The 17,756-nt window shown below is 43.0% G+C and overlaps 1 protein-coding gene across 1 annotated transcript in view; it reads left to right on the top strand.

Moving 5' to 3' along the window:
- The window catches only part of LOC126234599 (uncharacterized), a 231,141-nt gene that overhangs the window by 132,491 nt on the left and 80,894 nt on the right, over positions 1-17,756 (top strand). The window contains exon 5 of the mRNA XM_049943318.1: positions 590-753. Within this exon, the coding sequence (XP_049799275.1) occupies positions 590-753 (164 nt within the window). The remainder of the gene's footprint in view (positions 1-589; positions 754-17,756) is intronic.

Below are 17,756 nucleotides of genomic sequence, written 5' to 3' on the forward strand. Positions count from 1 at the left end.
CAAATTACGTTTCTTTGTCTATTGTAGGAAGTAAATTAATTGGCACAAGTTATCCAGGTACTTAGGAAAGAACTTATCAGTGCAGATAAAACTGTCTGATTTGACTATCCAGCTGATGTCTATGTAGAGCTGATTGTGTAAGGGGCTCCTGTACGATAATTAGTATGTCATGTTTGTAGTTGCTTGTAGTAATCTGTTAGACAATAACGCGTTTTTACTATTGCTTTCAAGGGTGAAATTTCATTTTCATTCAAAATGTATGTCCTTCTCCTGCATAATTTCTTTCAAGTCTTTGTTGAACAGTCTTTTCTTTACTGTTACTTTTGTTTCAAAACGTTAATCTACACGAATAAAATTATTATTCAAACAACAGTAAAATATTTAATAGTTTTCCTTTCGACACGGAAATGTTTACCTCTCTTTGCATGTCTAAAATACCTTCTCTCCATGTATAGGTTGCTAAATATAATGAATACTCGTATTTTTAATCAATTTACTTAAATGCATTTCTGATAATGTTTTGTTTCAGACAACTTTGGCTAAGTATGTAGCGGTTGTTTGTAAAATAGTAGGGTTTGCTTTATTACAGTTGTGAGGACATGTGGCCAGCAAAGCGACCAAAATTGTACATATTTTGTAAATCCAGGATTTCCAGCGGCTTATGTGAACGGGCAGCCTTCTGAATGCGTTCTGACCATTAGCAAGCGCAGTCCGAAGGTTACTCAGCTGCGGCTGGATTTCAAGATATTTGAGGTAGGAAAACAGAAAATAAAGGTAAAAAATATAACTTAGTTACCACTGTTTGTGAAAACTGCAGCGCCCAAAGTTCCTGGAAAATGGCTAATCGAAACTTTTTATGAAATGCAGTAAAGTGGATCGGATGTGAAAACCCAAAAATTATGAGTATCGCAGCGTTAATATAATTTTCGAGTAAAGACAGGTCAGCTGATAAACCTCATACCATTAACTGCAGGACCTCATGTCACTATTACTCGTAATATTGCAAGTGACGCCCGCTAGAGCGAAAGGTGATTGGTTGTCCCCTGTTTGGTAGTACTGTGTTGTTTATTTGTCTATATACACAACAAAATCATTGGGGGAAGTGGCAACAAAACGACTATTCACGTTGGTGTGTAGAATATATGAGTTTGGCGATATACCATCTGACTTTCTGAAAAGCATCATCCACACAATTCCGAAGACGGCAAGAGCTGACAAGTGCGAGAATTATCGCACAATCAGCTTAACAGCTCATGCATCGAAGCTGCTTACAAGAATAATATACACAAGAATGGAAAAGAAAATTGAGAATGCGCTAGGTGACGATCAGTTTAGCTTTAGGAAAAGTAAAGGGACGAGAGAGGCAATTCTGACGTTACGGCTAATAATGGAAGCAAGGCTAAAGAAAAATCAAGACACTTTCATAGGATTTGTCGACCTGGAAAAAGCGTTCGACAATATAAAATGGTGCAAGCTGTTCGAGATTCTGAAAAAAGTAGGGGTAAGCTATAGGGAGAGACGGGTCTTATACAGTATGTACAACAACCAAGAGGGAATAATAAGGGTGGACGATCAAGAACGTAGTGCTCGTATTAAGAAGGGTGTAAGACAAGGCTGTAGCCTTTCGCCCCTACTCTTCAATCTGTACATCGAGGAAGCAATGATGGAAATAAAAGAAAGGTTCAGGAGTGGAATTAAAATACAAGGTGAAAGGATATCAATGATACGATTCGCTGATGACATTGCTATCCTGAGTGAAAGTGAAGAAGAATTAAATGATCTGCGGAACGGAATGAACAGTCTAATGAGTACACAGTAAGGTTTGAGAGTAAATCGGAGAAAGACGAAGGTAATGAGAAGTAGTAGAATGAGAACAGCGAGAAACTTAACATCAGGATTGATGGTCACGAAGTCAATGAAGTTAAGGAATTCTGCTACCTAGGCAGTAAAATAACCAATGACGGACGGAGCAAGGAGGACATCAAAAGCAGACTCGCTATGGCAAAAAAGGCATTTCTGGCCAAGAGAAGTCTACTAATATCACATACCGGCCTTAATTTGAGGAAGAAATTTCTGAGGATGTACGTCTGGATTACAACATTGTATGGTAGTGAAACATGGACTGTGGGAAAAACGGAACAGAAGAGAATCGGAGCATTTGAGATGTGGTGCTATAGACGAATGTTGAAAATTAGGTGGACTGATAAGGTAAGGAATGAGGAGGTTCTACGCAATATCGGAGAGGAAAGGAATATGTGGAAAACACTGATAAGGAGAAGGGACAGGATGATAGGACATCTGCTAAGACATGAAGGAATGACTTACATGGTAGTAGAGGGAGCTGTAGAGGGCAAAAACTGTAGAGGAAGACAGAGATTGGAATACGTCAATCAAATAATTGAGGACGTAGGTTGCAAGTGCTACTCTGAGATGAAGAGATTAGCACAGGAAAGGAATTCGTGGCGGGCCGCATCAAACGAGTCAGTAGACTGATGACCAAAAAAAAATACACAACAGAGGCGCTTGCTGATTGTGAGATATAAGATGTTTAAATACTGTGAACAGAGATACCAACGAGTGTGATAACATGCGAATCTAAACTGATAGGAACCATGGTTTGGTATCATAATAAATGGTTCGAAATTCCGTATATGGTATTAGGTATTATTAGATATTATTTGCCTATTGTAGTCTAGACTTCCTACTGTGACCTACGAACTGGATACCAGTACTACTTTACTATTTACTTTGCCCACTGTACAATACGAGTTAGGTAAATTCAGGATGGGAGAAAGCAAGTGGTCGAATAAACAAAAGAATCTTGCCGTCTAGGTAGAGCCTAGACTGGCTTTCAGAGTTACGTGACCACAGCTGCGAAAGTTTTCCCTATTCATTAATATGGAAGTTTGCAAAAATGGAGACATTTATGAAGTTTTCATGACTAATCTTCAAGATAAATATTTTGGTAAAGTGGTCAACAGTCTTGATGAAGGTTGAAGCAATTGCCCAAACCTCGCCCAGAGAGTGTTCGAAGTGTTACCTTCAAAGAATCTTCATTTTCGATGCCGAGAGTGAGATAGATCAGAGCGTTCATTGTATCGTCCCACACTTCCCATTTCCATCAGTGTATTGTTTTGTGGCACCTTAAATCAACACTGCAGTTATATATCAATCTACGTTGGTGGGGGAGAGTCTTGGTTGCAGTGTGGTTTGCTGCAGGACCGTGGATAGTCTCTTGCCAATGGCACACGTACAGAGCGGGCGCATAAACCGACCGAAATAAAATAAATTAAAGATGGTTTAAGAATTAATCGGGAGAGGTAAGTGAGTTCTTCTACCCCTTGTGTTCCTACCGTCTGATTACGAGAAGAAGCCGCTTGCTCGGCCCGCTACAGTAAACACACTTTCGTCCAAGTAGCATCATAAGGAGATGACTAGAACCGAACGGACGTCCACCGATAACTTAGTTCACACGCCTGCTCCCTAAGCAGTTTTCTCATGTTCAGTAATTGGAGTTCTTGCTGCTACCTCGCTACAGAACTGAAGGATCTCGAGGGTGTGAAGGAGCGCTGAAGTAAATACCCTATTTGACTGAAGGCTCCCGATTTTTCCAAATTTATGCCGACTGAAAAAGAGGGTGAAAGGGATATGTAATTTTCTTGCCACTGCTCCTAAGTTTCGGATGACACGACCGGATGCGGAAATAAAAAAAATTCGAAAGTAAGTTGTTGTGGCTGATAGTGATTGTGACCATTGAAAGTTGTATTCTGTTCATCTTGGGAATATAATTTCATCAAATTAAAGATGAAAAAATTCGTTAAGGTCGAAAAAAGTGGAAGCAGACCATCAAATTTAGATATCTTGCCGACAGAAAACGCTAAAGCTGCCAAATATAGCTTCGACGGCATTTTCGATGTGTTTGCTTCGCTGAAAGCAATGACATGCAAAGTAAAATTATAATAAAAACACAATTTCTGGAAAATAATATTTTTCCAGTTTTTTCAAATCTACGTAGAAAAGATTGCGGAAATGTAATTTTTGGGGTGAGTAGCGTTGCGGTAAGAGCAGGGGGCACCTCGGTAAGGCTGATTTGCTACTATATCCCCAAGTAAATTTTACCCAATTTATTCAAAATCAACGGCATCAGTACAAGCTGTTAAATTATAACCTTTTTCTCTTACATCTAATTAATAATTTATGAGGGGCAATTACAGTCTGTTCTTTGTCATACATCACACTTAGACCAAGCCATAAACAGTAACACATAGATTTTGTTTTACTTTCAGTTTCCTTAGAAAGTTTATTTACTACAAAGATACATTTAATTTGTTATTTGCAATATTTTCACCAGGACAGTTCATTTAAGGAATATTTATCAATATTGCTTTATTTTAATTGTACCTACATATATTATTTCCTAAATCTACGTAGAAAAGATTGCGAGTATTATAATTTTTGGGGTGAGTGGTGTTGCGGTAGGAATTTATTCAAAATCAACGGCATCAGTACAAGCTGTTCAGTACGTATGCTCAGAACAGAAATTATTTTAGGCTATCTTTCTCTACAGATCTGCGGCAGCACTGTAGCTGATGTCAAGAGCGTACCCTACCCAGGATCTTATCTAGATAAGGGTGAAGGAGGGTAAGGGGGTGAGGGGACATGTGCAATTTTTTATGTGAACGACAAAATAGTTTTGAGATTTCACAACAAATGGTTGTGGGTGCACTTACTACTGGTCTATAGTACAAAATGGTTCAAATGGCTCTGAGCACTATGGGACTCAACTGCTGAGGTCATTAGTCCCCTAGAACTTAGAACCAGTTAAACCTAACTAACCTAAGGACATCACAAACATCCATGCCCGAGGCAGGATTCGAACCTGCGACCGTAGCGGTCTTGCGGTTCCAGACTGCAGCGCCTTTAACCGCACGGCCACTTTGGCCGGCGGTCTATAGTACATCACATGTTATGACTTTCTTAAACCTCATACTGCATTGATAGTATGTCTTTCGGGGCAGGATGCGAGGATAAAAACTGTAGAGGGAGACAGAGACGGGAATACATCCAGCAAATAATTGAGGGCGAAGGTTGCAAGTGTTACTCTGAGATAAAGAGGTTGGCGCAGGAGGGAAATTCGTGGCCCGCACATCAAACCAATAAGAAGACTGATGACCCCCCCATCCCCCCCCCCAAAAAAAAAGTGCCAATTCAGTATGTGAAGCTGCCTTTTCCTACTCCTCGCTGGGTAATTCCTTGGCAGCTATGCAAAAAGTGGTATGCATTTTGGCAACAAAAATTTGTAGACGGCTGCATTACCATCATATTCGTGGCTCTTAGAAAAAAAATCAGTATTATTCAATTTTTTACACAGTACCCCTATACAAAACATGTGCTGCCAGGCCTTTGCTTACGAGGATCACACTTAATAGGCAGCTGACTAACACAGTCAGCGTTGGATAAACACGTCACTCTTTCTGACTCGACGTTTGGATTACTATAAACTGTTACACAAGTCCCTCCCTCTATCCCCCCCCCCACCCCTCCTTTTGCTCCCAGCACTTTCACGTTTTCCCTTTATCGTTGCAGCTGGTTAATTCAGACAACGCAAGCCAACAATAGTGGCCGGCCGGAGTGGCCGAGCGGTTCTAGGCGCTACAGTCTGGAACCGCGCGACCGCTACGGTCGCAGGTTCGAATCCTGCCGCTGGCATGGATGTGTGTGATGTCCTTAGGTTAGTTAGGTTTAAGTAGTTCTAAGTTCTAGGGACTGATGACCACAGCAGTTAAGTCCCATAGTGCTCAGAGCCAACAATAGTGAAGAACTGAAAGCTTGCTTTGTAGTGGCTTAAATGCAAATGCCCAGAATGTTTCACGCTAACACATGCATAATCTACATATATATCCTGCGAACTGCTGTGAAGTGCATGGCAGAGGGTAAGTCCCATTATATCAGTTAATAGGGCTTTTCTGCGTTCCATTCACCAAAGGACTGTGGGAAGAATGATTGTTTAAATGCCTCTGTGTGTACTGTAACTAATCTTGTCTTCGCGATCCCTATGGGCGCGATATTAGGGGGTTGTCGTATATTCCTAGAGTACGCTATTCATTGAAACCCGGTTCTTGAAACTTTGTTGATAGACTTTCTCGGGATAGTTTCTGCCTGTCTTCAAGAGAGTGCCAGCTCCGTTCTTTCATCATCTCTGTGACATTGTCTCGCGTCAAACCTGTGACCATTCGTACTGTCCTTCCATGTACACTTACAGAGTACCCTGTTGGTCCTATTTGGTACAGACCCCACATATTGAGCAATATTCTAGGTGGATCAAACGAGTGACTCGTAAACAATCTCCTTTGTAGACTGATTAAGTTTACCTAGTATTCTACCAATAAACCTAAGTTTGCTACCTGCTGTACCCACGACTGGGAACCTATGTGATCGTTTCATTTCATGTCCCTACTACATATTTCACCCAGGTATTAGCATGGGTTTACCAATTCCAACTGTGACTCACTGACATTATGTTCACAGGACACTTGGTTTTTTTCGTTATGTGAAGTACACAACGGTACATGTCTGAGTGTATGAAGGAAGTTGCCTATATCTGCACCACTTTGAAATCCTTTCAAGGTCTGATAGAATATTTGTGCAGCTTTGTTTGCACTGTACTTCATTGTAGATAACTGCATCATCTGCGAAAAGTCTGATGTTTTTATTAATATTGTCCGCAAAATCATTAATATACAACATTAACAGCAAGGGACCCAACACACTTCGCTGCAGTAAACCCGAGGGTACTTCTACACTTGTCAGTGACTTTTCATCTGCGTCCTCACTACTAAAAAATCCTCACTTCAGTCACAAATTTTTCCTGATACTCCATACGATTATACTTTTGATAATAACCATAGGTGTGATACTGAGTAAAATGCTTTTCGGAAATGGAGAATAGCTGGCTGCCTTGATATTTGTCTTTCAGGATGCCATGTGAGATAACTGCGAGGTGGGTTTGACATGACCTATGTTTTCGAAATCCATGCTGGTTGGTATGAAGAAGGTCGTTCTGTTCGAGATATCTCATTATGTTCGAGCTCAGTATATGTTCCAAGACTCTACAGTAAATGTATGTCATCGATATTGGACGGTAGTTTTGTGGATCACTTCTGCTGCCCTTCTCGTAGACAGGTGTGACCTGTACTTTCTTCCAATTACTAGACACGGTTTTTTGTCCAAGGGATATACGTCAGATCATAGTTAACAGAGGGACTAATTCACCTGCAAATTTGGTATAGATCTGACAGGTATACCATTGGGCACTGGGGTTTTGCTCGGTTTTAACGATTTTAGCTGTTTCTCAGCGTCACTGACACTAATTTTTATTTCGTTCATATTTTCGATGGAACGAGTCTTAAATTGGAGGATTACTCCTGCGTTTTTCTTCGTAACGAACGTTTGAAAACAGAGTTAAGCATTCCAGGGTTTTGCCTGCTACTCTCAGTTTCAGTTCCTGTCTCGCCAGGTTAGTGACTGGACTTAGTTTTGCGCAACTAACATCCTTTACAAATGACGAGAATTTCTTTGGGTTTCGTGAAAGGTGTTTCGACGGTATTCTGCTAAGGCAGTCATCGAATGCTTCAAGCATTGCTCTCTTGACTTCCGAATGCGTTTCATTCAGCATCCCTTTATCCATAGCCCTATGCTTTGTTGTATACCTGTTATCTAACAGTCTCAAGTTCTTTAGAAGTTCCTTTACTGTAAGTGTACACCGTGGAGGACCTCTCCCGTCATGGACTGTTCTACTGGACACATATCTATCCATGCATGGTCAACTATTCTTCTAAACTTGAGCCTTTAGTTCCTCTACATGCTTCTCTCCTGACGTCAGACTTTCAATTTTGTGTCAGTCCTTGGTAATGAGTCTTCCCCAAACAATCTCACTTGCAGCTTCAATTTCTATTCCGGTGAATTTGAGTTTCTTGTGTACCGCGACAAATAAACCACCTCCATCACTCATTTCACTATCCTTTCGGTATACGCTTACATTTTCCCCAAAGATCTTATTACTGTCGACAACTTCAGGTTTTAACCAGCTTTCTGTGTCTAGTGTTATGTGACCTACTGCGCTTTTTAGGAGCACATCAAACTCTGTCACTTTGTTGCGAACGTTTCGGTAGTTAACCACAAGGATTTTAATAGTCTCGTCTACAGGAGGCATTTCTTAGGATCTTAAATTGTTAATTCCGGGCTTCATGCAGCTGTCGTTAACTTACTGGACGTAGAGTTGCATAATCTAAAAACCCCTTGTGTTCAGCCGGCCGGTGTGGCCGAGCGGTTCTAGACGCTTCAGTCTGGAACCTCGCGACTGCTACGGTCGCAGGTTCGAATCCTGCCTCGGGCATGGATGTGTGTGATGTCCTTAGGTTAGTTAGGTTTAAATAACTCTAAGTTCTACGGGACTGATGACCTCAGATGTTAAGTCCCATAGTACTCAGAGCCATTTTAACCATTTTTTGAACCTTGTGTTCACCTCACCCACAGCCAGCTGCCTGACTAGCTACCACTATTGTGCAGTGCACACCCGCGTGGTTTAGTGAGGCCCTACAACTCTCAACCCGACGGCACAAGTCTGTGTAGTCACAGGTGTCACTGATGGCATCATGGGATTAAGTATTTCATTTAATTAACTGTAAAGATTTTACCATGATATGTTGAGGTCAGCAAAGCGTAGTGGTAGCCATACTGAATGATTCTAGCAATAGATTGTAAACCGAAAATTCGCCAGTCGATTGATTGATTTTTATTTGGTCCTATTTGATTACATTATATACACAACCTTCACCTGTACTATATGGCAAGTCAACTTGATCTAATGTCTTAAAGTATTTGGCCTACGTATTGCTATATAGAACATCAAACTATCAAACATGATTGTAATGTTGCTCAGATTTTTTCTATCAATTTATATTTAGATCTTGAAGTTGTTTGCATACTCTTTAACTCAGTTAACTACTGAGCAGGCACACAAAAGCATATGATGTATACAATATTTTCAGGTGATTACAATACATTCCTACTGGTTGTGGCAGTGATACGTTTTTGAACTTGGTGCCGAGAGAATATCGAGACATAGAGTTCAATTAGTTCAAATGGCTCTGAGCACTATGGGACTTAACATCTGAGGTCATCAGTCCCCTAGAACTTAGAACTACCTAAACCTAACTAACCTAAGATCATCACATATCCGTGCCCGAGGCAGGATTCGAACCTGCGACCGTAGCGGTCGCGCGGTTCCAGACTGAAGCGCCTAGAACCGCTCGGCCACACCGGCCGGCTCGAGACATAGATGTGAACTCTCTGGCATGTTTAGTTTTGTTATCTTTGCCATAATAATTTAAGTTCAGTGCGTTAACTTTCAGTTCCTTTTATCGAATGTTCTTGTTGTCATTCATGAAGAATAAAAGCCTAATTCTTTAAGTTCTAAAGCTATGTACAATTATTAAGTGGAAAAATTAAGCGGCCACATATTTTGTGTCCCCGTCTATGAACTTTAGTACCTTCCCACCAACGGCATTTTCGATAAACGGCGGAAATACGCAAGGAGCAAATGAACGACAACGGCATATTATGCCATTTCATCGTAGACAAATTAGCAAACTGCGTGATTACATTAGCATTTTGGAGCTTATTGTTCCATCAAATACGAGCATGAAGCTCACGTAGTGCAACAAAAGCGGTGTACGAGGTGCGGCTAGAAAAAAACCGGACTGATGGTGGAAAAAACATTTATTTACAATTATTTACAATTTCATGTTATCTCCTTCAATGTACTCTCCTCCTCGGTCTCTACACCGCTCCGTACGAATTTTCCACTGTTCATAGCAATGCTGCAGATCATTTTCGGTAAGTCCATACATTACTTCCGTCGCTTTTTCTTTTACTGCTTCAACAGTCTCAAATCTAGTTCCTTTCAAAACTGACTTTAGGCAAAAGAAAAAAGTCACAGGGGGCCAAATCAGGTGAGTAGGGTGGATGATCTAAGATGGGAATGTTGTGTTTTGCCAAAAACGTCTTCACTGACAACGCACTGTGAGCTGGGGCATTGTCTTGGTGAAGGATCCATGACTTTTTTCTCCACAAATCGTTCCGTTTTCTCCGTACTCGCTCACGTAGGGTAGCCAGGACGCTAATGTAGTAATGCTGATTCACTGTTTGTCCCTCTGGTACCCAATCAATGTGCACAATCCCTTTGATGTCAAAAAAAAAACAATCATCATTGCCTTGAATTTCGATTTTGACATTCGTGCTTTTTTTTGTCGTGGAGAACCAGGAGTTTTTCAATGCATCGATTGGCGTTTAGTTTCGGGATCGTAAGTAAAAAACCACGATTCATCGCAAGTAATAACATTTTGTAAGAAGGTGGGATCACTTTCAATGTTTTCCAGGATGTCAGAACAAATCATTCTTCAGCGTTCCTTCTGTTCAATTGTGAGACACTTTGGAACCATTTTTGAACACACGTTGTTCATGTTGAAACTTTCATGAAGAATCTGCCTAACACTTTCCTTGTCAACTCCTGTTAACTCAGACACTGCTCTGATTGTTAAACGGCGATCTTGTCGAACAAGTTTACCGATTTTTTCAATGTTTGCATCAGTTTTTGCTGACAATGGTCTGCCAGTGCGAGTGTCATCACTGGTGTCTTCGCGGCCATCTTTAAATCGTTTAAACCACTCAAACACTTGTGTTCGCGATAAACAATCATCGCCGTACACTTGTTGTAACATTACAAACGTTTCACTTGCAGATTTTCCTAGTTTGAAACAAAATTTGATGTTAACACGCTGTTCTTCTGTACACTCAACATTTTCCGACGCACAGACAAAACGTCAACTACTTAAAACAGACGCCACGGGCAGACTGAGTGCAGGAGGCAGATGAAACTCGAGCAGTAGGCGGAGCGAGAGTCACGTGACAGGCCACGCGACTTTCAGCCTTATTGCATTCGTTTTTTTCACCAGTACTAGTCCGGTTTTTTTTCTAGCCACACCTCGTAAATTCTGCAACGCCAACATATCACAGCACAATGAAATTTCTGCCGAGACAGAAGATGTTAAACCAAACACTAAGACTCTATCGGCTCAGATAAATACTCTCGGCTTGCAACCGTGTGTAACAACGAATTGTATAGCGGAGCCGTGACCATAGTTCGAAGCAACGAGATACAGGTCCACCACTTGCAGCAGTTCGTCGACGCCGCGCTTGCAGTTACTGCTTACTGACAGAATTTAATGCCACCCAGCAACAACCGTTGTTTGCGTTAGGGGAGAACATAGTTCGGTAGCAACTAAAGTGCGCGTCATATATCTTGGCGGCCGAGTTTAGGTTCGTTCTGCGCATCTGACGTCAAAACATACAGTCAGCCAATGAACAGAGAACGACGTTGCCAGATCTCAACTGTAGTACAGAGCACGGACGAGTGTCTTCAGTTTTAGAAACGTTCAGTCATAAATAAAGTAATAGAACAAAAGCAATGTCTTGATAGCAGACTTTGTTTTTTGAAAGTTTGGAAAAACCATTCTTTATGCCAATTGCTTCATTTTCTATTAATTAATTAAACCAAACAAGCAATAAGACTCTTAATTCAGGCGATAGCAAGGAAAGGTGTTTGTATCAATTTCACGAACCGCTTTTTCGCAATAAAGAACAGCGGTAATTGTTTATTTCCTATTGTACTTCGACGAAGTGCGAGTAATTCATAGGCATACCAACAGTGTTTGTCGGAATTTTGCGTGACATGTTAGACTCCTTATGGAGAAGTATTGCAGGACGAGCTGCGTTAGCGTAATGGATAAGGCGTTGGATTAGAAGGCGATAGGTAACGAGTTTAATCCTGGTGCGATGCTAAATAATTTTTTTATTTTAAAACAATATCGAAGTGTCTTACTTCACGAATTTTATTCGTTTGAATGCAGTTTTTTGAAATTTCTAGTGCTTTGTCTCTTCATTAACCCTTTCGCTGCTGCAGTCACGTGCTTCCCGCATTCCGCGCTGTCCGCGATTTTGTCATCACTGCACTGCTCGCCTGTGCAGACACATGGTGTTTCCGCTTCTTTGACACACTTATCATTCGATTTCACAAAAACTATTTGGCCCAAAAATTAGATTTTTACACATCTTCTTGACTGATACCTTCCCCCCATAAATGACTTAATTTTGTTTCGATGTTCAACCCAGTTATTGTGCAGCATTAAATGTAGTAAACCATTGCACGAAATTTTGAAGAGTTTGCAGAGGTAAAAGTCCATAGCATATACTTTCCGTATGGTCGATTTTAGTTGCCACAATGTTGAGAATGAAATGTGGACAAGGTACCTAAATTTCATATAAAATTTACTGTATAACAATATCTCATTTAATTTAAGTACCACATAGGTGTCGTATGTAATATTGAGAAATATTCCGTCTTTCGCGACTGTAATAAACGTTTTATTTACACCGGGCGCGTTTGGCTTTATTTTAAAGCACTTCAGTCAGTCAAAGGAAGTGGGGGGAAGGTGTCAGTCAAGAAGATGTGTAAAAATCTAATTTTTGGGCCAAATAGTTGTTGTGGAATCGAATGATAAGTGTGTCAAAGCAGTCGGAAACACCATGTGTCAGCACAGGCGATCGGTGCAGTGACAAAATCGCGCACAGCGCGGAATGTGGGGAGCACGTCTCTGTAGCAGCGAAAGGGTTAATGCGGCCGCGGTGGCTTTACTTCATAAACTGCGCGCTCCCCCCTAAACGTAAGCTTGCGAACTATACTGTACTATGGCGCTGTTTCTCTTGGCGCGTGCGTCGTGTGCAACTGGCAACGCAGCAATCTCCCGCGTCTGGGCGGGCATGCGCGAGCCGCCAAGATAAAAGAATTCAACTATAGTGATCAACTACCGTAGACAATTCAACTTGGTGATAAGCAATCTGAACCAAAAAGCCACAACACTGGTATCCGACATTATAGTCCACCCACCGCCAGACGGAGCTTGAAACAAAATAAAAGAAGAGCTAATATGTCGCTGTACAAACTCAACCGATCTCATGGTTGGGTACGTACTATATCAAGAGAAAAGACGTGACAAGACCCCATCAGAGTTCAGGCGACATCCAAGATTAGTGAACAGCTCCACCATGTCCAATGGTTTGTCACTACATGTTTGGCAATTACAACTGCCGGCACAAGTACGGACGGCGTTGGAAGTATACGACTATAAGTCACCCAACAAATCACTTCAGGTCGCCAATAGCATTGCCCGCAGCAATTGCCGTGACATAAGCGGACAGTCCCAGCCGAGTTCACCTGAGGCGACTCTGGACAACGCGGCCGTCACGTCATGATGCCTGTCGAGCGTCTACAAGGAAATTTGAAGCTTAAGAACCACTGGGGAAGTGCTGCAGCAACGACAAGGAGAAAATAATCGAACACAGGAACTGCGGAAGACCTTCCGTGAGGAATGCTGGTACCTCAAATACACTCCTGGAAATGGAAAAAAGAACACATTGACACCGGTGTGTCAGACCCACCATACTTGCTCCGGACACTGCGAGAGGGCTGTACAAGCAATGATCACACGCACGGCACAGCGGACACACCAGGAACCGCGGTGTTGGCCGTCGAATGGCGCTAGCTGCGCAGCATTTGTGCACCGCCGCCGTCAGTGTCAGCCAGTTTGCCGTGGCATACGGAGCTCCATCGCAGTCTTTAACACTGCTAGCATGCCGCGACAGCGTGGACGTGAACCGTATGTGCAGTTGACGGACTTTGAGCGAGGGCGTATAGTGGGCATGCGGGAGGCCGGGTGGACGTACCGCCGAATTGCTCAACACGTGGGGCGTGAGGTCTCCACAGTACATCGATGTTGTCGCCAGTGGTCGGCGGAAGGTGCACGTGCCAGTCGACCTGGGACCGGACCGCAGCGACGCACGGATGCACGCCAAGACCGTAGGATCCTACGCAGTGCCGTAGGGGACCGCACCGCCACTTCCCAGCAAATTAGGGACACTGTTGCTCCTGGGGTATCGGCGAGGACCATTCGCAACCGTCTCCATGAAGCTGGGCTACGGTCCCGCACACCGTTAGGCCGTCTTCCGCTCACGCCCCAACATCGTGCAGCCCGCCTCCAGTGGTGTCGCGACAGGCGTGAATGGAGGGACGAATGGAGACGTGTCATCTTCAGCGATGAGAGTCGCTTCTGCCTTGGTGCCAATGATGGTCGTATGCGTGTTTGGCGCCGTGCAGGTGAGCGCCACAATCAGGACTGCATACGACCGAGGCACACAGGGCCAACACCCGGCATCATGGTGTGGGGAGCGATCTCCTACACTGGCCGTACACCACTGGTGATCGTCGAGGGGACACTGAATAGTGCACGGTACATCCAAACCGTCATCGAACCCATCGTTCTACCATTCCTAGACCGGCAAGGGAACTTGCTGTCCCAACAGGACAATGCACGTCCGCATGTATCCCGTGCCACCCAACGTGCTCTAGAAGGTGTACGTCAACTACCCTGGCCAGCAAGATCTCCGGATCTGTGCCCCATTGAGCATGTTTGGGACTGGATGAAGCGTCGTCTCACGCGGTCTGCACGTCCAGCACGAACGCTGGTCCAACTGAGGCGCCAGGTGGAAATGGCATGGCAAGCCGTTCCACAGGACTACATCCAGCATTTCTACGATCGTCTCCATGGGAGAATAGCAGCCTGCATTGCTGCGAAAGGTGGATATACACTGTACTAGTGCCGACATTGTGCGTGCTCTGTTGCCTGTGTCTATGTGCCTGTGGTTCTGTCAGTGTGATCATGTGATGTATCTGACCCCAGGAATGTGTCAATAAGGTTTCCCCTTCCTGGGACAATGAATTCACGGTGTTCTTATTTCAATTTCCAGGAGTGTATTTTGGCCAACATGTGTGAAGTGTAACTCACGTTGCAGTTACTCAAATAGCCAGTATGTCCACAGTAACAGTGTAGGGCCTACACACTGTCGGCAGCAGCACCTCCACATGCACACTGAACCATGTAAAAAAGACTATGTGTCAGCCACACAGATACGACGAAGACACTGGCTCCAACATCACCACGTTGTCTGTCAGCCATGCGCTGGACGACAAACAGGATGTTCAAGCATGGTTGAAAGCACTATGCAACTCTGCGATCAACACTCACTTACACAGTGTTCCCTTTCGATGTCGATTTCTCCATAACCTCAAGTGGTTATTTGCAGATGTTGATGTCTCTGAATCTATTTTAGGCGCTCACTTCTGTGCATATTTGTTACTAGCAGTTGACCTCCAGAGAACACGATTACTGAGCTCAGTTGACAACAGTGCAGCACCAGGAACTAGAGACCACCGCTCGATCAAACCATCAAGCGAGTATTAGGTACAGGTTCACCACAATGACGCCAAGCACAATACAGGGTATCACACACCTGGACAAGCAGTATCACTATGTGCAAGCAGAACTGCACCTGAACGCTTAACAGACACAAATGTAATGTTGCTGACTAGAATCATTCGCTGATACATTAACCCACAGTCTTCGTCCTCTTAAGCAGAGACCATGACGCTGGGATCACGTTTTTACTCCAAACTTTTTATGCCTTTAGTAGGCCATTAAAACAATATAACATGCAAGTACGAGGGTTGTCCGAAAAGTAAGATCTCCAGCGAACTCCCGTCGGGACTGAGTGAGCTAGCTTAAATCTGACAACGGCGCCATGTTCCTTGTTCCCCACACCACTATTCTTGCCAGTCCCCCCTCTCTGCGACGCTCATTCTTGGCGTAGCAGACATTAACGAGCTAGGAAAAATCGACCCTCCCGCCAAGTGTGAATTGCATTCTGTGATTAGATTTCCGTGGTTTATGGCGTCAACCCCTATTGAAATCCATCGTCAGTTGACCAACGTGTATGGAGAAAAGTGTATGGTCATAAAAAAGGTGAGTAAGTGGTATAGGGAGATCGCAGACGGCCTTACAAACGTGCACGACGTGGCGGCCGCGGGCGTTCATCTGTTTCAGACGAGACAGTGATAAAAGTCGAAGAAGTTTTGCTTGTGGATCGGCGTGTGACTGTGTGAAAGATTGTTGAACTGATAGGAGACTTATCTAAGACTACAGTGTACAAGATTTTGATGGACGTTTTGAAGTATCATAATGTGTGTACCAGGTGGGTGTCATGGATGTTCACTGAAAAAAGAAGCGCATTGAAAGTGCCCGAAATTTCCTGCGCCGTTACTGGGAAGAGGGTGACGAATTTTCGAAATCCCTTGCAGTACTTTATACCAGAGACTAAGGGACAATCAAAACAATGGCAGCATTCCAGTTCTCCAAATGTCAAGAAGTTCAAGCAAACGCCATTAGCGAGGAAGGTGACGGTTTCGGTATTCTTGAATAGGTAAGGTGTTCTCGTGGTAGACTACCTGGAAAGAGGTACAACAATCAACGTGGCTGGGTACTGCGAGGCACTAACAAAGCTACGCCGAGCCCACCCTCATATCGCCCGCACCGCAACAGATCTCATCACCAAATTTGAGTGGGAAATCACTGACCATCCTCCGTACCGCCCTTATTTGGTTCCCAGTAACTACTATTTGTCCCCCAGTTTGAAACAACCCTTGGGGAGAGTGAAATTCTGAAGCTACGAAGAACTGAAGCTAGCTGTCCATTCCTTCCTGCACACGTCGACAGGAGAGTGGCTCGATGCAGTATGACAAAGCTTCCAGAGTGTGTCCAAAAATGCGTCGATCGTGACGGGGACTACGTTGAAAAATAGCTAAAAGTCCAAGCTTTCAGAATCTGTAATCGGTTTTGCAATAAAATGTTATTTACTGTGTGAAAAAGCTTTGGAGACCTTAATTTATGGACAACCTTCGTAGTAAGGTGCACTACTCTGGCAATTCTGAGAAAATCGCAAGAGAAGTTTTACATGTCTGTTATGAAGCTGATGTATCTGTGTCACGGTGCTGGCTGTAAGAAGTCAATGTGGTCACGTGGTTAGCGTTTGCACTAAGCAAGAGGGTTGTAGGTGAGACGGCAGCTCAGATCCTGTCAACACTTATTTTTTAATCTATATTTTTTTCATCAGTGGTCACATTATTTAATTTATGTGACATTTGAGAGGTAATATAATGAAAAAAACACGTGCATTATCATGAAGTTGTAGTGAATTTCAGATGTTATTTAATTATTGACTCTACTTTTAATTAAATTTTCAAGGAAAAGGGACAGGCTTGGAAAGCCCAAGTCAAGCCTCAATAAATAATGATGCGAATGACGTTATTCAATAATATAGTACATCACGATGTGTCAGATCATGAGAGTAATGTACCATTACTTGTTAGATGTGCTCTCGACATCACATGTTGCAGGATGGTATTTGTCATACAGACATGGAAAACATAAATTGAAATGGCATCCACTACATCGAATGAATGCAGTTTCCCCACTTTTACAGGGAATGTTCAGAGTTTCTAAGGGAAAACACACATCGCTGGAATTTTTAAAAATTTCTCTTTCTTCCGATTGTTTGGATGCAAACCATGTATGACCAGTGATGAAAAAACCGCATGACCACCATGAATCCGTATGTCCAGCATTATGCAAAGATACATAAGACACATAATAGACATGTAAAACTTCTCTTGCGTTTTTCTCAGACTAGCTAGAGGTGGGCACCTTACTACTCGCACATTATGTTGTTTTAATGGCCTGTTAAAGCTG

Source organism: Schistocerca nitens, chromosome 2 (assembly GCF_023898315.1).
Source record: "Schistocerca nitens isolate TAMUIC-IGC-003100 chromosome 2, iqSchNite1.1, whole genome shotgun sequence".
In the NCBI taxonomy this organism is placed as follows: domain Eukaryota; kingdom Metazoa; phylum Arthropoda; class Insecta; order Orthoptera; family Acrididae; genus Schistocerca; species Schistocerca nitens.